This window comes from Somniosus microcephalus, chromosome 15 (genome assembly GCF_052327205.1).
Source record: "Somniosus microcephalus isolate GS21.2 chromosome 15, FLI_Smic_1.0, whole genome shotgun sequence".
NCBI classification, from domain to species: Eukaryota; Metazoa; Chordata; class Chondrichthyes; order Squaliformes; family Somniosidae; genus Somniosus; species Somniosus microcephalus.
Window position 1 is genome coordinate 44,900,590 of NC_141001.1, and position 18,296 is coordinate 44,918,885.

The 18,296-nt window shown below is 44.7% G+C and overlaps 1 protein-coding gene across 1 annotated transcript in view; it reads right to left on the reverse strand.

Annotated features, from left to right (window-relative positions):
- Nucleotides 1–18,296, reverse strand: part of LOC147106682 (sperm-specific sodium:proton exchanger-like) — a 504,645-nt gene that overhangs the window by 13,206 nt on the left and 473,143 nt on the right. Inside the window, exons 28-29 of the mRNA XM_086008503.1 lie at nt 11,761–11,889; nt 2,194–2,299 (exon numbers count right to left, since the gene is read on the reverse strand). Of these exons, the coding sequence (XP_085864629.1) occupies nt 2,194–2,299; nt 11,761–11,889 (235 nt within the window). The remainder of the gene's footprint in view (nt 1–2,193; nt 2,300–11,760; nt 11,890–18,296) is intronic.

The window sequence follows — 18,296 nt, forward strand, 5'->3', positions numbered from 1 at the left end:
TGCATGCTTACCTTCAGCGACTGGTGCACAAGAACACCCAGGTTTCTTTGCACTTCCCCTTCTCTCAATCTATTGCCATTCAAATAATAATCTGCCTTCCTGTTTTTGCCACCAAAGTGGATAACCTCACATTTATCCACATTATAGTGCATTTGCCATGTTTCTGCCCAATCACCCAACCTGTCCAAATCGTACTGGAGTTTCACGACATCCTCCTCACAGCATACCCTCCCACCCAGCTTTGTGTCGTCTGCAAATTTGGAGATATTACATCCAATTCCCTCGTCCAGATCATTAATATATATTGTGAACAGCTGGGGTCCTAGGACCGATCCTTGCGGTACCCCACTAGTCACTGCCTGCTACTCGGAAAAAGACCCGTTTATTCCAACTCTTTGCTTTCTGTCCGCCAACCAGTTCTCTATCCAAGTCAATACCTTGCCCCCAATCCCATGTGCCTTAATTTTGCACGCTAATCTCTTATGTGGGACCTTATCGAAAGCCTTCTGAAAGTCCAAATACACCACATCCACTGGTTCTCCCTTATCTATTTTACCAGTTATATCCTCAAAAAATTCCAGTAGATTAGTCAAGCATGATTTACCTTTTGTAAATCCATGTTGACTTTGTCCAATCCTGTCACTGCTTTCCAAGTGCTCTGCTATTACATCTTTTATAATGGACTCTAGCATTTTCCCCACTACCGATGTCAGGCTTACCGGTCTATAATTCCCCGCTTTTTCTTTACCACCTTTTTTGAATAGTGGGGTAACATTAGCTACCCTCCAATCCATGGGTACTGTTCCAGAGTCTATCGAGTTCTGGAAGATGACCAGCAATGCATCTACTATTTCTAGGGCTACTTCCTTAAGTACCCTGGGATGTAGATTATCAGGCCCTGGGGATTTATCGGCCTTCAGTCCCATCAATTTTCCTAACACCATTTCCTTACAAATACTGATTTCTTTCAGTTCCACCCTTTCATCAGACCCTATGTTCCCCAGCATCTCTGGGAGGTTATTTGTGTCCTCCTTTGTGAAGACAGAACCAAAATATGTATTTAGTTGGTCGACCATTTCTTTGTTCCCCATTATAAATTCCCCTGATTCTGACTGCAAGGGACCTACGCTTGACTTCACCAATCTTTTTCTCTTCACATATCTATAAAAGCTTTTACAGTCAGTTTTTATGTTCCCTGCAAGCTTACTCTCATATTCTATTTTCCCTTTCTTAATTAATCCCTTTGTCTTCCTTTGTTGAATCCTAAACTGCTCCCAATCCTCAGGATTATTGCTTTTTCTGGCCAATTTATATGTCCTCTCTTTGGATCTTATGCTATCCCTAATTTCCCTGGTTAGCCACGGTTGAGTCACCTTTTTTGTTTTATTTTTATGCCAAACTGGGATGGACAAATTCTGTAGCTCATCCATTCGGTCTTTGAATGTTTGCCATTGCCTATCCACCGTCAACCCTTTGAGCGCCATTCCCCAATCAATCCTACCCAACTCGCTCCTCAGACCATCGTAGTTTCCTTTATTTAAATTGAGGACCCTAGTCTCTGAGTCAACTACTTCATTCTCCATCTTAATGAAGAATTCGATCATATTATGATCGCTCCGACCCAAGGGGCCTCGTACAACAAGATTGCTAATTAACCCTTTCTCGTTACATAATACCCAGTCTAAGATGGCCTGATCTCTGGTTGGTTCCTCGACATATTGGTCCAGGAAACCATCCCGTAAACACTCCAGGAATTCCTCCTCCACAGTATTGTTACTAATTTGGTTGGCCCAATCTATATGTAGATTAAAGTCACCCAGGATGACTGCTGTGCCCTTATTGCACGCTTCTTTAATTTCCCTTTTAATGCCATCCCCAACCTCCGCCTTACTGTTTGGAAGTCTATATACCACTCCCACTAACGTTTTTTTCCCCTTAGTATCCCTCAATTCTACCCATACAGATTCCACATGGGTGAGGATCATTGCAAGTTCCTGCACAACCACTGGTTGCCCCAAGATCCCTGGAGTGGTTTGCTCAAGTGAGCTTTTGTTTCCAAAGGCCCCTTTGAAGTAAAGAAAAACCTCACCTTATTATAACCCTTGTTTAAGGAGAATATATGGTAGCTTGTTTTTGATAAGTGTGCGTTTGATGAAGTTTTTGTGCTGGATTTCCCAATCAGACGACACAAACCTTTGCTGGTTTCAACTCTGGGCAGACTGAAGATCTCCATGTCCAGTGTCCCACCCTTCATGGTATTTTCTGAGGTTGGAATAAATGCCAATTTTTCTACGACATCCTAGAGAAAAAGAAAAAAAAAACAACAAAAATTTGTATGATTTTGTTTTTTGGAATTCTTGCCTCCTCTCACTGGATACATCTACTGGTATTGGTAGCCCTCCAGTACCTCATCCATTCTTCATGTACAAGTCTAGACAGTAAGTTTTAGCTGGCCATTCAACTGTGGCGTTTCATTTGTTTCACTGCAAGCACTTGTATCAAAGCAAGGTTCTGCTGAACTAGCATCACTTACCCAGAACATCTATCTATATATATAAATAAAGCAGTCGATCTGTCTGTCTGTCCTTCTGTCTGTCTGTCTGTCTGTCCGCTCTAAAGTTATACCGCGTACCTACGCGCGCGTTACCTCCAAAGAAAGCTTACGCTTCCGGGACGCTGGCAAGCGTATTTACTTTTCGGTCGGACGAAAATTGTTCGCGCCTTATGCAAAAAACCTTCAAAATTAAACTCATTATCTGCTAGCATTGATTGACTGACGTCAAGGTTCGACCAATCCTGTGCCGTCACGATTGACCAATCCTACAGTACGGTCCCCTGATGGTTGGCCAATCGGTGTGTGTGGGCGGGACTAATTGTTTTCATCTCGCGGATCCTTGGCTCCAGCTGCTGGGATTGTGATGCCCACTCAGAAATACATTCAGTGAAATGATAAACAAGCTGAGCAAGTACCACAGTCAGCACAGAAGATATATCTACATGGTCTCCCCCACCGTTAAAAAAGAACTGAATGAATTCTCATTTTTATACACTGAACTCGTCCCAACTTTACAGAATGAACGCTAAGAGCGAAATTGCTTGCATTGGCAGTGTGAAAGGATACGGTGAAAGGGGGGGGGGGGGGGGGGGGGAGGGGCAGGGAAATCACAGAAGGCCAAGGATAAATATCCCTCGACAAAATCCACTTCAACCACTGCTTATATAATATTGTAATATTACTAATCTGAATACATTGAGGGTCACCCCTTTGAAAACTGTTGTTCCTCCAATTTTAAAAAACAGGGTCACCTCTCCTCGCTCTGCTGTTTAAAACTGACAGATCTAGAAGGGCCGTGAGCCACAGTGCAGGGCACCACCAAGGGTGAAAGAGATGAGGTAAACCAAGTGGCAATTAGCCGACACCAAAATTGTGTTTTAAACACCTGAAGATTGCCGGAAGATGGGAAAAGTGAGGGAAGTAAAGAGTTCCAGAGTTTTGATGTCATGAGGAAAAATGTCGACCACTCGAGACAAGACCTTCATTCTTTAGTTAATAAAAGCCTGATTGTTACTCGCTCAACTTCAGTCTTTTGAGTAATTGATGGCGCATCAACCACCAAGGGTGAAAGAGATGAGGTAAACCAAGTGGCAATTAGCCGACACCAAAATTGTGTTTTAAACACCTGAAGATTGCCGGAAGATGGGAAAAGTGAGGGAAGTAAAGAGTTCCAGAGTTTTGATGTCATGAGGAAAAATCAGTTACAACAGGAGATACAGAATGAATCTTTGTTTCAATATAGGGAAGCAGAAATGCATATATGCAGTTAAAGAAACGAGAAGAAAGTTCAGAGAAGCAATGACCAATTATTATCAATAAAAGAGAGATGAAAAGGGTTGTGATACAGGAAGCTTAGAGACTGGAGGGGTGAGAAGAATCATCTTACATAGTACTACAGGAAACTTTCGATTTACCGGCACCTAAATAACCGGAAATCTCGGTTAACCGGCAAAATTCAGGAGTAGGTTCAGGTAAGTTTTACTTCATATTGTACTTGCCTTCCTCCGATCTGTTGCTGTGCAAGGGTGTGGCTGCAGCTGTTGCTAAGCTACAGAGACGCTTGGAACTTGTGGCCATTGTTCTGCACTTGTTGCTAAGTAACAGGGTTTGTTGCTTTATACGGAGCTGTCAGCTCTCCGTATCTTTTACTATAGCTTTCGGTTATCCGGAATTTTTGATGAACCGGCACCACGTCAGTCCCGTCGGTGCCGGATAAAAAAAAGTTTCCTGTACATAGTATTTACAGCACAGAAACAGGCCATTCAGCCCAACACAGTGTTTATGCTCCACATGAGCCTCCTCTTACCATTCTTCATCTAACCCCATCAACATATCCTCTATTCCTTTCTCCCTCATGTGTTTATCTAGCTTCCCCTTAAATGCATCTATGCTAGTCATCTCAACCACTCCTTGTGGTAGCGAGTTCCACATTCTAACCACTCTCTGGGTAAAGAAGTTTCTCCTGAATTCCCTATTGGATTTATTCATGACTAACTTATATTTATGGCCCCTAGTTCTGGTCTCCCCGCAAGTGGAAGGATCTTCTCTACGTCTACCCTATCAAACCCTTGCATAATCTTAAAGACCTCTATCAGGTCACCCCTCAGTCTTCTCTTTTCTGAAGAGAGCCCCAGCCTGTTCAATCTTTTCCAGCACCTCCACATCCTGTTTATAATATGGAGACCAGAACTGCGCACAGTACTCCAATTGTGGTCTAACCAATGTTCTGTACAAGTTTAACATAACTTCTCTGCTTTTCAATTCTATCCCTCTAGAAATGAACCCCAGTTGTTTGCTCTTTTTAATGGCCTTATTAACCTGCCTCGCTATCTATCCTTGGGCCCCTTCTATTTCTCATCTACATGCTGCTCCTCGGCGACATTATCCAAAAACATAACGTCAGCTTCCACATGTACACTGACGATACTCAGCTCCATCTCACCAACACCTCTCTTGACCCCTCCACTGTCTGATTTGTCACACTACTTGTCTGACATCCAGCATTGGATGAGCAGAAATTTCCTCCAACTAAATATTAGGAAGACCAAAGCCACTGTCTTTGGTCCCCGCCACAAACTCTCTTCCCTGGTCACCATTTCCATCCCCGGCAACTGTCTGAAGCTGAGCCAGACTGCTTGCAGCCTTGGTGTTGTGTTTGACCCCAAGATGAGCTTCCGACCACATATCCGCTCCATCACCAAGACTGCCTACTTCCACCTCTGTAACATCTCCCGGCTCTGACCCTGCCTCAGCTCACCTGCGGCTGAAACCCTCCTCCATGTGCCTTTGTTACCTCTAGACTTGACTATTCCAATGCATTTCGGGTAGGCCACCCATCTTCCACCCTCTTATAAACTTGAGCTCATCCAAAACTCTGCTGCCCGTATCTTAACTCACACCAAGTACCGTTCACCCATCACCCCTGTGCTTGCTGACCTACACTGGTTCCCAGTCTGACAACTGCTGAATTTTAAAATTTTCATTCTCGTCTTCAAATCCCTCCATGACCTAACCCCTCCCAATCTCTGTAACCTCCTCCAGCCATACAAGCCTGTGACATCTCTGCGCTCTTTCAATTCTGGAATCTTGCATATCCCCGATTTTAATCGCTCCACCATTGGCGACTTTCAGCTACCTTGTCCCTAACCTGTGGAATTCTCTCCCTAAACCTCTCCATCTTTCTATCATCCTTTAATATGCTCTTTAAAACCTACCTCTTTGGCCAAGCTTCTGGTCACCTGTCCTGATATCTCCTTCTGTGGCTCTGTCAAATTTTGATTGATGGCGCTCGTGCAGCGCCTTGGGACATTTAGCTACATTAAAGGTGCTATATAAATGCAAGTTGTTTTTTTAAAATCATTCACAGGATGTGGCCATCACTGGCAAGGCCAGCATTTATTGCTCATTCCTATTTGCCCTTGAGAAGGTGGTGGTGAGCCGCCTTCTTGAATCGCTGCAGTCCGTGCGATGAAGCTACTCTCACAGTGATATTAGGGAGGGAGTTCCAGGATATGGACCCAGCAACAATGAAGGAATGGCGATATATTTCCAAGTCAGGATGGTGTGTGACTTAGAGGGGAACTTGGAGGTGATGGTGTTCCCATGCGCCTGCTGCCCTTGTCCTTCTAGCTGGTAGAGGTCAAGGGTTTGGGAGGTGCTGTCAAAGAAGCCTTGGCGAAACATAGAAACATAGAAGTTAGGAGCAGGAGTAGGCCATTCGGCCCCTCCAGCCTGCTCCGCCATTCAATGAGATCATGGCTGATCATCCAAATTCAGTACCCTGTCCCTGCCTTCTCCCCATGTCCCTTGATCCCTTTAGCCTTAAGAAATATATCTAACTCCTTCTTGAATATATTTAATGAATTGGCCTCAACTGCCTTCTCTGGTAGAGAATTCCACAGGTTCACCACTCTCTGGGTGAAGAAATTCCTCCTCATCTCTGTCCTAAATGGCTTACCCCTTATCCTTAGACTGTGACCCCTGGTTCTGGACTCCCCGGCCATCGGGAACATCCTTCCTGCATCTAGTCTGTCTAGTCCTGTTAGAATTTTAAAAGTTTCAATGAGATCCCCTCTCATTCTTCTAAACTCCAGCGATTATAAGCCCAATCGACCAATCTCTCCTCATAAGTCATTCCTGCCATTCCCACGTATCAGTCCGGTGAATCTTCGCTGCATTCCCTCCATGGCAAGAACATCCTTCCTCAGATAAGGCGACCAAAACTGCACACAATACTCAAGGTGTGGCCTCATCAAGGCCCTGTACAACTGCAGCAAGACATCCTTGTTCCTGTACTCAAACCCTCTCGCTACGAAGGCCAACATACCATTTGCCTTCTTAACCGCCTGCTGCACCTGCATGCTTACCTTCAGCGACTGGTGCACAAGGACACCCAGGTCTCGTTGCACTTCCCCTTCTCCCAATCTATTGCCGTTCAGATAATAATCTGCCTTCCTGTTTTTGCCACCAAAGTGGATAACCTCGCATTTATCCACATTATACTGCATCTGCCCAATCACCCAACCTGTCCAAATCATATTGGAGTTTCTCGGCATCCTCCTCACAGCACACACACCCACCCAGCTTTGTGTCGTCTGCAAACTTGGAGATATTACATCCAGTTCCCTCGTCTAGATCATTAATATATATTGTGAATAGCTGGGGTCCTAGGACCGATCCCTGCGGTACCCCACTAGTCACTGCCCGCCACTCGGAAAAAGACCCGTTTATTCCAACTCTTTGCTTCCTGTCTGCCAACCAGTTCTCTATCCAAGTCAATACCTTGCCCCCAATCCCATGTGCCTTAACTTTACACGCTAATCTCTTATGCGGGACCTTATCGAAAGCCTTCTGAAAGTCCAAATACACCACATCCACTGGTTCTCCCTTATCTATTTTACCAGTTACATCCTCAAAAAAATCCAGTAGATTAGTCAAGCACGATTTACCTTTTGTAAATCCATGTTGAATTTGTCCGATCCTGTCACTGTTTTCCAAGTGCTCTGCTATTACATCTTTTATAATGGACTCTAGCATTTTCCCCACTACCGATGTCAGGCTTACCGGTTTATAATTCCCCGTTTTCTCTCTACCACCTTTTTTGAATAGTGGGGTAACATTAGCTACCCTCCAATCCATGGGAACTGTTCCAGATTCTATAGAATTTTGGAAGATGACCAGCAATGCATCTACTATTTCTAGGGCTACTTCCTTAAGTACCCTAGGATGTAGATTATCAGGCCCTGCGGATTTATCGGCCTTCAATCCCGTCAATTTCCCTAACACCATTTCCCTACAAATACTGATTTCTTTCAGTTCCTCCCTCTCATTAGACCCTATGTTCCCTGACATCTCTGGGAGGTTATTTGTGTCCTCCTTTGTGAAGACAGAACCAAAGTATGTATTTAATTGGTCTGCCATTTCTTTGTTCCCCATTACAAATTCCCCTGACACTGACTGCAAGGGACCTACGCTTGACTTCACCAATCTTTTTCTCTTCACATCCATAGAAGCTTTTACAGTCAGTTTTTATGTTCCCTGAAAGCTTACTCTCATACTCTATTTTCCCCCTCTTAATTAATCCCTTTGTCCTCCTTTGTTGAATCCTAAACTGCTCCCAATCCTCAGGTTTGCTGCTTTTTCTGGCCAATTTATATGTCCTCTCCTTGGATCTTATGCTATCCCTAATTTCCCTTGTTAGCCACGGTTGAATCACCTGTTCTGTTTTATTTTTATGCCAAACAGGGATGAACAAATTCTGTAGTTCATCCTTGCAATCTTTAAATGTTTGCCATTGCCTATCCACCGTCAACCCTTTGAGTAACATTCCCCAATCAATCCTACCTAACTCACCCCTCATACCATCGTAGTTTCCTTTATTTAAATTCAGGACCCTAGTCTCTGAGTCAAATACTTCACTCTCCATCTTAATGAAGAATTCTATCATATTATGATCGCTCCGCCCCAAGGGGCCTCGCACAGCAAGATTGCTAATTATTCCTTTCTCATTACATAATATCCAGTCTAAGATGGCCTGATCTCTAGTTGGATCCTCGACATATTGGTCCAGGAATTCCTCCTCCACAGTATTGTTACTAATTTGGTTAGCCCAATCTATATGTAGATTAAAGTCACCTATGATAAATGCTGTGCCCTTATTGCACACGTCTCTAATGTCCCGTTTAATGCCATCCCCAACCTCCGCATTACTGTTAGTGGGAGTTGTTTACAGACCCCCAAACGTTTTCTGTCCCTTGGTATTTCTCAGCTCTACCCATACAGATTCTACATCATCAGAGCTAATATCCTTCCTTACAATTGTGTTAATCTCTTTTACCAGCAATGCTACCCCACCTCCTTTTCCTTTTTGCCTATCTTTCCTGAATATTGAATACCCCTGGATGTTGAGTTCCCAGCCCTGGTCACCCTGGAGCCATGTTTCCGTAATCCCAATCATATCATATCCGTTTACATCTATTTGCGCAGCTAATTCATCCACCTTATTACGAATGCTCCTTGCATTAAGACACAAAGCCTTCAGGCTTGTTTTTTTAACACTCTTAGACCTTTTAGAATTATTATTTACTGTGGCCATGTTTGATTTAAACCCTTGATTACTCTGACTGCCACTTTTGCTTTTCTCCTTTCTGTCTTTTGCTTCTACGCTTGTTTTCCTTTCCTCTGTCTCCCTGCACAGATACCCAACCCCCTGCCATTTTAGTTTAAACCCTCCCCCACAGCACTAACAAACACTCCCCCTAGGACCTCGGTCCCAGTCCTGCCCAGGTGCAAACCGTCTGTTTTGTACTGGTCCCACCTCCTCCAGAACCGGTTCCAATGTCCCAGGAATTTGAATCCCTCCCCCCTGCACCATTCCTCTAGCCACGTATTCATCTGAAATATCCTTCTATTTCTACTCTGACTAGCACGTGGCACTGGTAGCAATCCTGAGATTACTACCTTTGAGGTCCTATTTTTTAATTTACCTCCTAACTCCCTATATTCAACTTTTAGGACCTCATCCCATTTTTTACTTATATCTTCGGTACCTATATGCACCACGAGAACTGGCAGTTCACCCTCCCCTTCCAAATTGCTCTGTAGCCGCTCCGAAACATCCTTGACCCTTGCAGCAGGGAGGCAACATACCATCCTGGAGTCTCGTTTGCCACCGCAGAAACGCCTATCTATTCCCCTTACAATAGAATCCCCTATCACCATAGCTCTCCCACTCTTTTTGCTCCCGTCCTGTGCAGCAGAACCACCACGGTGCCAAGATGTTGGCTGCTGCTGCCTTCCTCTGATAAGCCATCTCCCTCACCAATATCCAAAGCGGTATATCTGTTTGAGAGGGGGATGGCCACAGGGGACCCCTGCATTACCTGCCTGCACCTACTACTCTGCCTGGTGGTCACCCATTCTCTTCCTGCCTGTGCATCCTTTACCTGCGGTGTGACCAACTCCCTAAACGTGCGAGTTGCTGCAGTGCATCTTGTAGATGGTACACACTGCAGCCACGGTGTGCCAGTGGTGGAGGGAGTGAATGGGGTGCCAATCAAGCAGGCTGCTTTGTCCTGGATAATGTCGAGCTTCTTGAGTGTTGTTGGAGCTGCACTCATCCAGGCAAGTATTCCATCACACTCCTGACTTGTGCCTTGTAGATGGTGGAAAGGCTTTGGGGAGTCAGGTGTGGTGTCACTCGCTGCAGAATACTTCTGACCTGCTCTTGTAGCCACAGTATTTAGGTGGCTGGACCAGTTAAGTTTCTGGTAATGGTGACCCCCAAAATGTCATTACTTTTAGTGATTTGTGTATTTGTACCCCCAGAGCCCTCCACTCCTCTACCACATTTAAACACTTATTTTCTGAGGAGTATTCTTCCAACCAAAATGTACCACCTCACACTTAACTACCATGAAATTTATTTGCCAATTACACGGCTATTCTGCAAGTTTATTAATGTCTTCCTGTATTTTGTCACAGTCCTCCTCTGTATTAATTACAACCCCTCCCCCCCCCCAAATTTGATGTCGTCCACAAATTTTGAAATTGTACTTCCGATTCCAGAGTTCAAATCATTTATGTAAATGCTGAACAGCAGTGGTCCAAGCACCAATCCTTGTGGAACACCACTTCCCACCTATTGTCAGTCTGAGTAACTACCTTTAACCCCCACTCTGTGTTTTCTGCTTTCTAGTCAGCTTGCTATCCATTCTGATGCTTGTCCTCTGACTCCACATGTTCTGGCCTTAGTCATGAGTCTGCTATGCGGTACCTTAACAAAGGCCTTTAGAAAATCTAAATATATTACAGCTACTACATTACCCTTATCTAGCTTTTCTGTTACTTCTTCAAAGAATTCAATAAAGTTGGTCAAGCATGATCTTCCCTTCTGAAATCTGTGCTGACTACTCTATTATATTCTCAGTTTCTAGATGTTTTTCTATTATATCTTTCAGTACGGATTCCTGTATCTTTTCCACCACATACATTAAACTAATTGGACTATAGTTCCCTGGACTTGTTCCATCTCCCTTTTTAAATATAGTAATCACATTAGCTGTCCGCCATTCCTCTGGCACTATTCCCTTTTCTAATTAATTTTTATATATATATAATAGTCCCTCTGCTACCTCTTCCCTAACTTCTTTTAATATGAGCTGATGCAATCCATCCAGACCAGGCAATTTAGCTTCTCTAAGTTTGATTAGTTTATCAATTATCTCCCCCTTTCTATCTTCGATGTCTTTATATCTTTTCTGCTCTCGTCATGTCCACCATGTTAGTCTCCATGGTAAATACTGAGGCAACGTAATTATTTAATATTTCTGCCATTTCGCTGACATTATCTGTGAGTTTATCACGTGTATCCCTTAGTGGCCCTATCTCTATCCTGATTTTTCTTTTGTTATTTATATGTCTGTAGAATACTTTACTATTTCTTTTTATATTCCTTGATAATTTAATTTGGTAGTTTCTCTTTACCTTCCCAATTGTTTTTTTTTTACTTCTTTCTTAAACTCTTCGTATTCCCTATCAGACAGTAAATGTTTACTGGCTCGTGTGGGGCATAAACACCAGCATGGACCTGTTGGGCCAATTGGCCGGTTTCTGTGCTGTAAATACTTTGTAACAGATAGGAGAGTGGTAAACCAGTCTTGGATAGACGACACTTGGACATGGATATATTAGTTTAATTGCTTTACCTTTGCCAAGATGCTCATGGCACATGCCATTCCCAAATCGCCACCACCAAGCACCGTAACTTTGCCGAAGTGTCGGTTACCAGTTTGCGTTTTTGGCTGAAGGCTGACATCAGAGAGACCTGTACGAGAAGATTAGAATCTCATCACAGTCTCCCTCTCACACGTTAAATAATGCTTTTTAAAAAGACAATCCAACATTTTCTCATTCTATTTCTCCTTTCCCCATTTTCTCACCTTCTCTCCTGAAGGTACCGACTTCTGCTGCAGTAAAGCATCGGGAGCCCTCTGGTGCCTTACCCAAGTGGCCATTCTTCATATGTCAAAATTGACAGTATGGGGGCAATTGTGTGAGGAAAAGTGCCCGGCCTGGAGCCTTGCTAGTGGTGAGGGTGCATCAGTAAATCAGAGCTACAATGCTGAAGCCCCATCTCCACACTGATGGCCAGGAGCCTTGCTAGTGGTGAGGGTGCATCAGTAAATCAGAGCTACAATGCTGAAGCCCTATCTCCACACTGATGGCCAGGAGCCTTGCTAGTGGTGAGGGTGCATCAGTAAATCAGAGCTACAATGCTGAAGCCCTATCTCCACACTGATGGCCAGGAGCCTTGCTAGTGGTGAGGGTGCATCAGTAAATCAGAGCTACAATGCTGAAGCCCCATCTCCACACTGGTGGCCAGGAGCCTTGCTAGTGGTGAGGGTGCATCAGTAAATCAGAGCTACAATGCTGAAGCCCCATCTCCACACTGATGGCCAGGAGCCTTGCCATACAAAATCACTAACCGTGTCAGTGGGCTATTGAACTCTGGGAGTCATTAGAGATGAAGCTGATCGTGTTCTTCCCTGTGGCAGAGCCGATAATATCTATGCCCCACCTCAGTCTGTCTGCTTACTGCTTTAGTACCTTTCTCTTGTTCCAGAACCTGCCCCTTGTTTGACCACCTCACACTGTATGAACCTATCTTTCAAGGTCCTTATCACCCACAATTGCCAAGCACTCTGGCAACCTTCTTGCTGTCCTCACTTAACCTCTGTACTAATGTAGGAAGTCACACAACAGCTTTATAGTCCAACAGCTTTATTTGAAATGATTCCTTATCCTTGGTAACTTCAACTGACATTTAAACATGGCTTCCCCCTTGCCTCGGACTTCTCCGACCCCCATTCTCACTCAAACTCTTATTAAACATAAACTCTCCCAAACACTCCATGGCTATCCCCTTGATCTCACCATCCCACCTCCAAGGCCAGGATTACTTACAGGGACTTTCTGACTACAAAAGCAAAATACTGCAGATGCTGGAAATCTGAAATAAAAAGCAGAAAATGCTGGAACTACTCAGCAGGTCAGACAGCATCTGTGGAGCGAGAAACAAAGTTAACGTTTCAGGTCAATGGCCTTCCATCGACCTGTAACGTTAACATTGTTTCGCTGTCCACAGATGCTGCCTGCCCGTCTGAGTATTTCCAGAATTTTCTGCTTTGACTTTTATGACTAGTTCATCTTCACCATTCACAGCTCCTTACCCACTTTTAATCCTTCTAGATTTACCCTCCACCCCTGGAATAAACTACCACCTAGCTCCCTCAGTAGTCGTCTCCGTAACTCTCAACTACCTTGCCTGTGGTCCACCACAGAGACATTCAAATCATGGAGGTTTCTCCAGTTTTTCCTCCTTTCCCAATCCTCTGCCGTTAGGGATCAGTCTCAGTTCTTCTCTTGACCCAGCTCCAGGGTGTGTGTGTCTTGGTGATCAGAAATGGACACAGTGCTCAAGGTGTGGTCCTAACACAGCATTATGTAGTTTCAGCTTGGCTTGCTCCGATTTGTACTCTCCGGTTCTGGCCATGTAGTTCAGCATTCTATTGGCTTTGTTAATTGCTGCTCTGCAGTGACTGGACATGTTGAGTCTTCTAAAATTCCAAGATCTCTTTCAGTTGATCCTCAGTATTTCAATACCATTCATGGAGTACTCGTGTCAGCTATTTTTCTCCCTCTGTGCAGTACTTTACATTTGTCCGGGTTCAATTTCATCTGCCCACTTACGTATTTTATCTTACTCATTTTGAAGCCCTTCCTAGTTTAATATCATCTGCAACTCCTGACCAATTTCCATTTTGCTTCTGAATCCAAATCATTAATATAAATTAGGAACAGTATGGGTCGAAACACTGATCCCTGGGGTAGCCCACTCAGCACTTTTCCCCTCCCAACCCCTCTAACAAGTACTTGCCGCTTCCTACCCTTCAGCCAATTTCTTATCCATTCTCAGTTTTTACCCTGAATCCCCCCCCCAGCTTTAAGCTTTGATAACAGCCGTTCATCCTTTACTTTGTCAATTTTTTTCTTTACATCAAGGTACACCGCGTCGTAGGGCTTTGCACAGTCCACTTAGAAAGTCACTTCCTCAGAAAAGTCGATCTTCCCTTCAGAATCAATGTTGACTGCCGTTTACTACGTTATCATGCAGGTAATCCTCAGGTTTACTCTTGATAACCAATTCCACTATTTTACCCAGGTCCGTAGTTGCTTGGGTCAGTTTTGTCACCGCTTTTGAAAATGGCACATGAGCCACTTTCCAATATACTGGGACCTTGGTTCGATTAGGCTTATATTCGCTAGAGTTTAGAAGAATGAGGATCTCATTGAAACTTATAAAATTCTGTTATAAAATTCTAACAGGACTAGGCAGACTAGATGCAGGAAGGATGTTCCTGATGGCGGGGGAGTCCAGAACCAGGGGTCACAGTCTAAGGATAAGGGGTAAGCCTCTTAGGACTGAGATGAGGAGGAATTTCTTCACCCAGAGAATGGTGAACCTGTGGAATTCTCCACCACACAGGGCAGTTGAGGCCAATTCATTAAATATATTCAAGAAGGAGTTGGATATATTTCTTGAGGTTAAAGGGATCAAGGGATATAGGGAGAAAGCATGGACTGAGTTTGGATGATCAGCCATGATCTTATTAAATGGCGGAGCGGGCTCGAGGGGCCGAATGGCCTACTCCTGCTCTTATCTTCTATGTTTATCAACTCCTTCGGAATCACTTTCAACACCTCACAAATCTCAATCCCTGCCTCCCTAAGTACTTGGGGATAAATGCCATCCATTCCTGAGGATTTGTTTTGGGCCCTTTTAGTCTGCCTAGGACTTCATCGAATTTACGTCAAAGTGTCTAATTCTATCAGATTATCACTGCTTAGGGAAGGCATGTTGCTCATATCCTCCCGAGTGAATATTTGGGGGAAGTACTGATTTAGCAAATTAACTCTTATGCTTAGCCTCATTTTCAGTCCAGTTAGCATCTTTTAGAGTTCTCACCTCCTCTCTGACTGTTTGAATTCTACGGTTAGGGCTGATCCAGAGTTCTACACTAGACCCCTGCAACTTGTATTTTGTCCATGTTGCCATCCATCCTAAGATCTTATTTTCCTGCTAATGGTTTCAAAAGAATATCCACCAGTCCTCATCCCCATCCTCAAGGGTGGCGGGGCCCAGCAGACGAGTGCAAAAGACAAGGCTGAAGCATTTTGTAACCATCGTCAACCAGAAATGCCGAGTGGATGATCCATAACGGTCTCCTCCCGAGGTCCCCACCATCACAGAAGCCAGTCTTCAGCCAATTCGATTCACTCCACGTGATATCAAGAAATGGTTGAGCGCACTGGATACAGCAAAGGCTATGGCCCCTGATGACATCCCGGCTGTCGTGCTGAAGACCTGTGCTCCAGAACTAGCCGTGCCTCTAGCCAAGCTGTTCCAGTACAGCTACAACACTGGCATCTACGCGACAATGTGGAAAACTGCTCAAGTATGTCCTGTCCACAAAAAACAGGGCAAGTCCAATTCAGCCAATTACCGTCCCATTAGTCCACTCTCAATCATCAGCAAAGTGATGGAAGGTGTCGTCGACAATGCTATCAAGCAGCACTTACTCACCAATAGCCTGCTCACTGATGCTCAGTTTGGGTTCTGCCAGGACCACTCGGCTCCAGATCTTATTACAGCCTTGGTCCAAACATGGACAAAAGAGCTGAATTCCAGAGGTGAGGCGAGAGTGACTGCCCTTGACATCAAGGCTGCATTTGACCGAGTGTGGTACCAAGGAGCTCTAGCAAAATTGAAGTCAATGGGAATCGGGGGGGGGAAAACTCTCCACTGGCTGGAGTCATACCTAGCACAAAGGAAAATAGTTGGTTGAGGGATAAATAGGAATGGCCTACTCCTGCTCCTATCTTCTATGTTTCTATGTTGGAGTGTGATGGAATACGCTCCACCTGCCTGGATGAGTGCAGCTCCAACAACACTGAAGAACCTCGATACCATCCAGGACAAAGCAGCCCACTTGATTGGCACTCCATCCACCATCTTAAACATTCACTCCCTCCACTACTGCTGCACCGTGGCTGCAGTGTGTACCATCTACAAGATGCACTGCAGCAACTCACCAAGGCTTCTTCGACTGCACCTCCCAAACCCGTGACCTCTTCCACCTAGAAGGACAAGGGCAGCAGGCGCATGGGAACACCACCACCTCCAAGTTGCACACCATTTGGACTTAGAAGTATATCGCCGATCCTTCATCGTCGCAGGGTAAAAATCCTGGAACTCCCTCCCTAACAGCACTGTGGGAGTACCTTCACCACACGGACTGCAGCGGTTCAAGGCGGCGGCTTACCACCACCTTCTGAAGGGCAATTAGGGATGGGCAATAAATGCTGGCCTTGCCAGCGATGCCCACATCCCAGGAACTAACTTTTAAAAAGTACCCTGCTCTGTTCTTTTCCAAGTCTTGCTTTGCCCCTCTGAGCACCCTTTTAAATGTTTCTACATCCTCGTATATTCATCCAGGGACCCTTCCACCTTTCTCCTGCAGGATTTGTAAATCTTTTTCCTCCTATTTCGTATCTGATTCATTTATTGATCAAGTAAGTGGTAAGTGTAGCATTAATACAAAAGCAAAATACTGCGGATGCTGGAAATCTGAAATAAAAACAGAAAATGCTGGAAATACTCAGGTCAGCCAGCATCTGTGGAGAAAGAAACAGAGTTAACGTTTCAGGTCGATGACCATTCATCAGAACTGGAAAAAGCTGGAGATCGAACAGGTTTTTAAGCAAGTGTAGGGGCAGGGAAAGGGGGGAGGGGAGGAAAGAACAAAAGGGAAGGTCTGTGATGGGATGGAAGGCAGGAGAGATTAAGAGACAAAAGGGATGATGGGGCAAGGCAAAAGGAGATGGTACTGGGACAAGTTAAGAAACAAAAGATGGCGCTAGATGAAGTGTAAATGGCGATGGCAGAATGATCGACAGCTGCCATGTGAGAGAAAAAAAAAATGGAAAAAAAGGTAGGGGCAGAGGTTATGGTCTGAAATTGTTGAACTCGATGTTGAGTCCAGAAGGCTGTAAAGTGCCTAATCGAAAGATGAGGTGCTGTTCGAGCGATCTCTTTAGCCTCAAGAAATATATCCAACTCTTTCTTGAATATATTTAATGAACTGGCCTCCACCGCCCTCTGTGGCAGAGAATTCCACAGGTTCACCACTCTCTGGGTGAAGAAATTCCTCCTCATTTCAGTCCTAAATGGCTTACCCCTTATCCTTAGACTATGACCCCTGGTTCTGGACTCCCCGGCCATCAGAAACATCCTTTCTGCATCTAGTCTGTCCAGACCTGACAGAATTTTATAGGTTTCGATGAGATCCCCTCTCAATCTTCTAAACTCCAGTGAGTATAAGCCCAATTGACACAATCTCTCCTCGTACGTCATTCCTGCCATCCCAGGTATCAGCCTGGTGAATCTTCGCTGCACTCCCTCCATGGCAAGAACGTCCTTCCTCAGGTAAGGTGACCAAAACTGCACACAATACTCAAGGTGCGGTCTCACCAAGGCCCTGTACAACTGCAGCAAGACATCCTTGTTCTTGTACTCAAACCCTCTTGCTACGAAGGCCAACATACCATTTGTCTTCTTAACCGCCTGCTGCACCTGCATGCTTACCTTCAGCGACTGGTGCATAAGGACACCCAGGTCTCTTTGCACTTCCCCTTCTCCCAATCTATTGCCATTCAAATAATAATCTGCCTTCCTGTTTTTGCCACCAAAGTGGATAACCTCACATTTATCCACATTATAGTGCATTTGCCATGTTTCTGCCCAATCACCCAACCTGTCCAAATCGTACTGGAGTTTCACGACATCCTCCTCACAGCATACCCTCCCACCCAGCTTTGTGTCGTCAGCAAATTTGGAGATATTACATCCAATTCCCTCGTCCAGATCATTAATATATATTGTGAACAGCTGGGGTCCTAGGACCGATCCTTGCGGTACCCCACTAGTCACTGCCTGCCACTCGGAAAACGACCCGTTTATTCCAACTCTTTGCTTTCTGTCCGCCAACCAGTTCTCTATCCAAGTCAATACCTTGCCCCCAATCCCCTGTGCCTTAATTTTGCACGCTAACCTCTTATGCGGGACCTTATCGAAAGCCTTCTGAAAGTCCAAATACACCACATCCACTGGTTCTCCCTTATC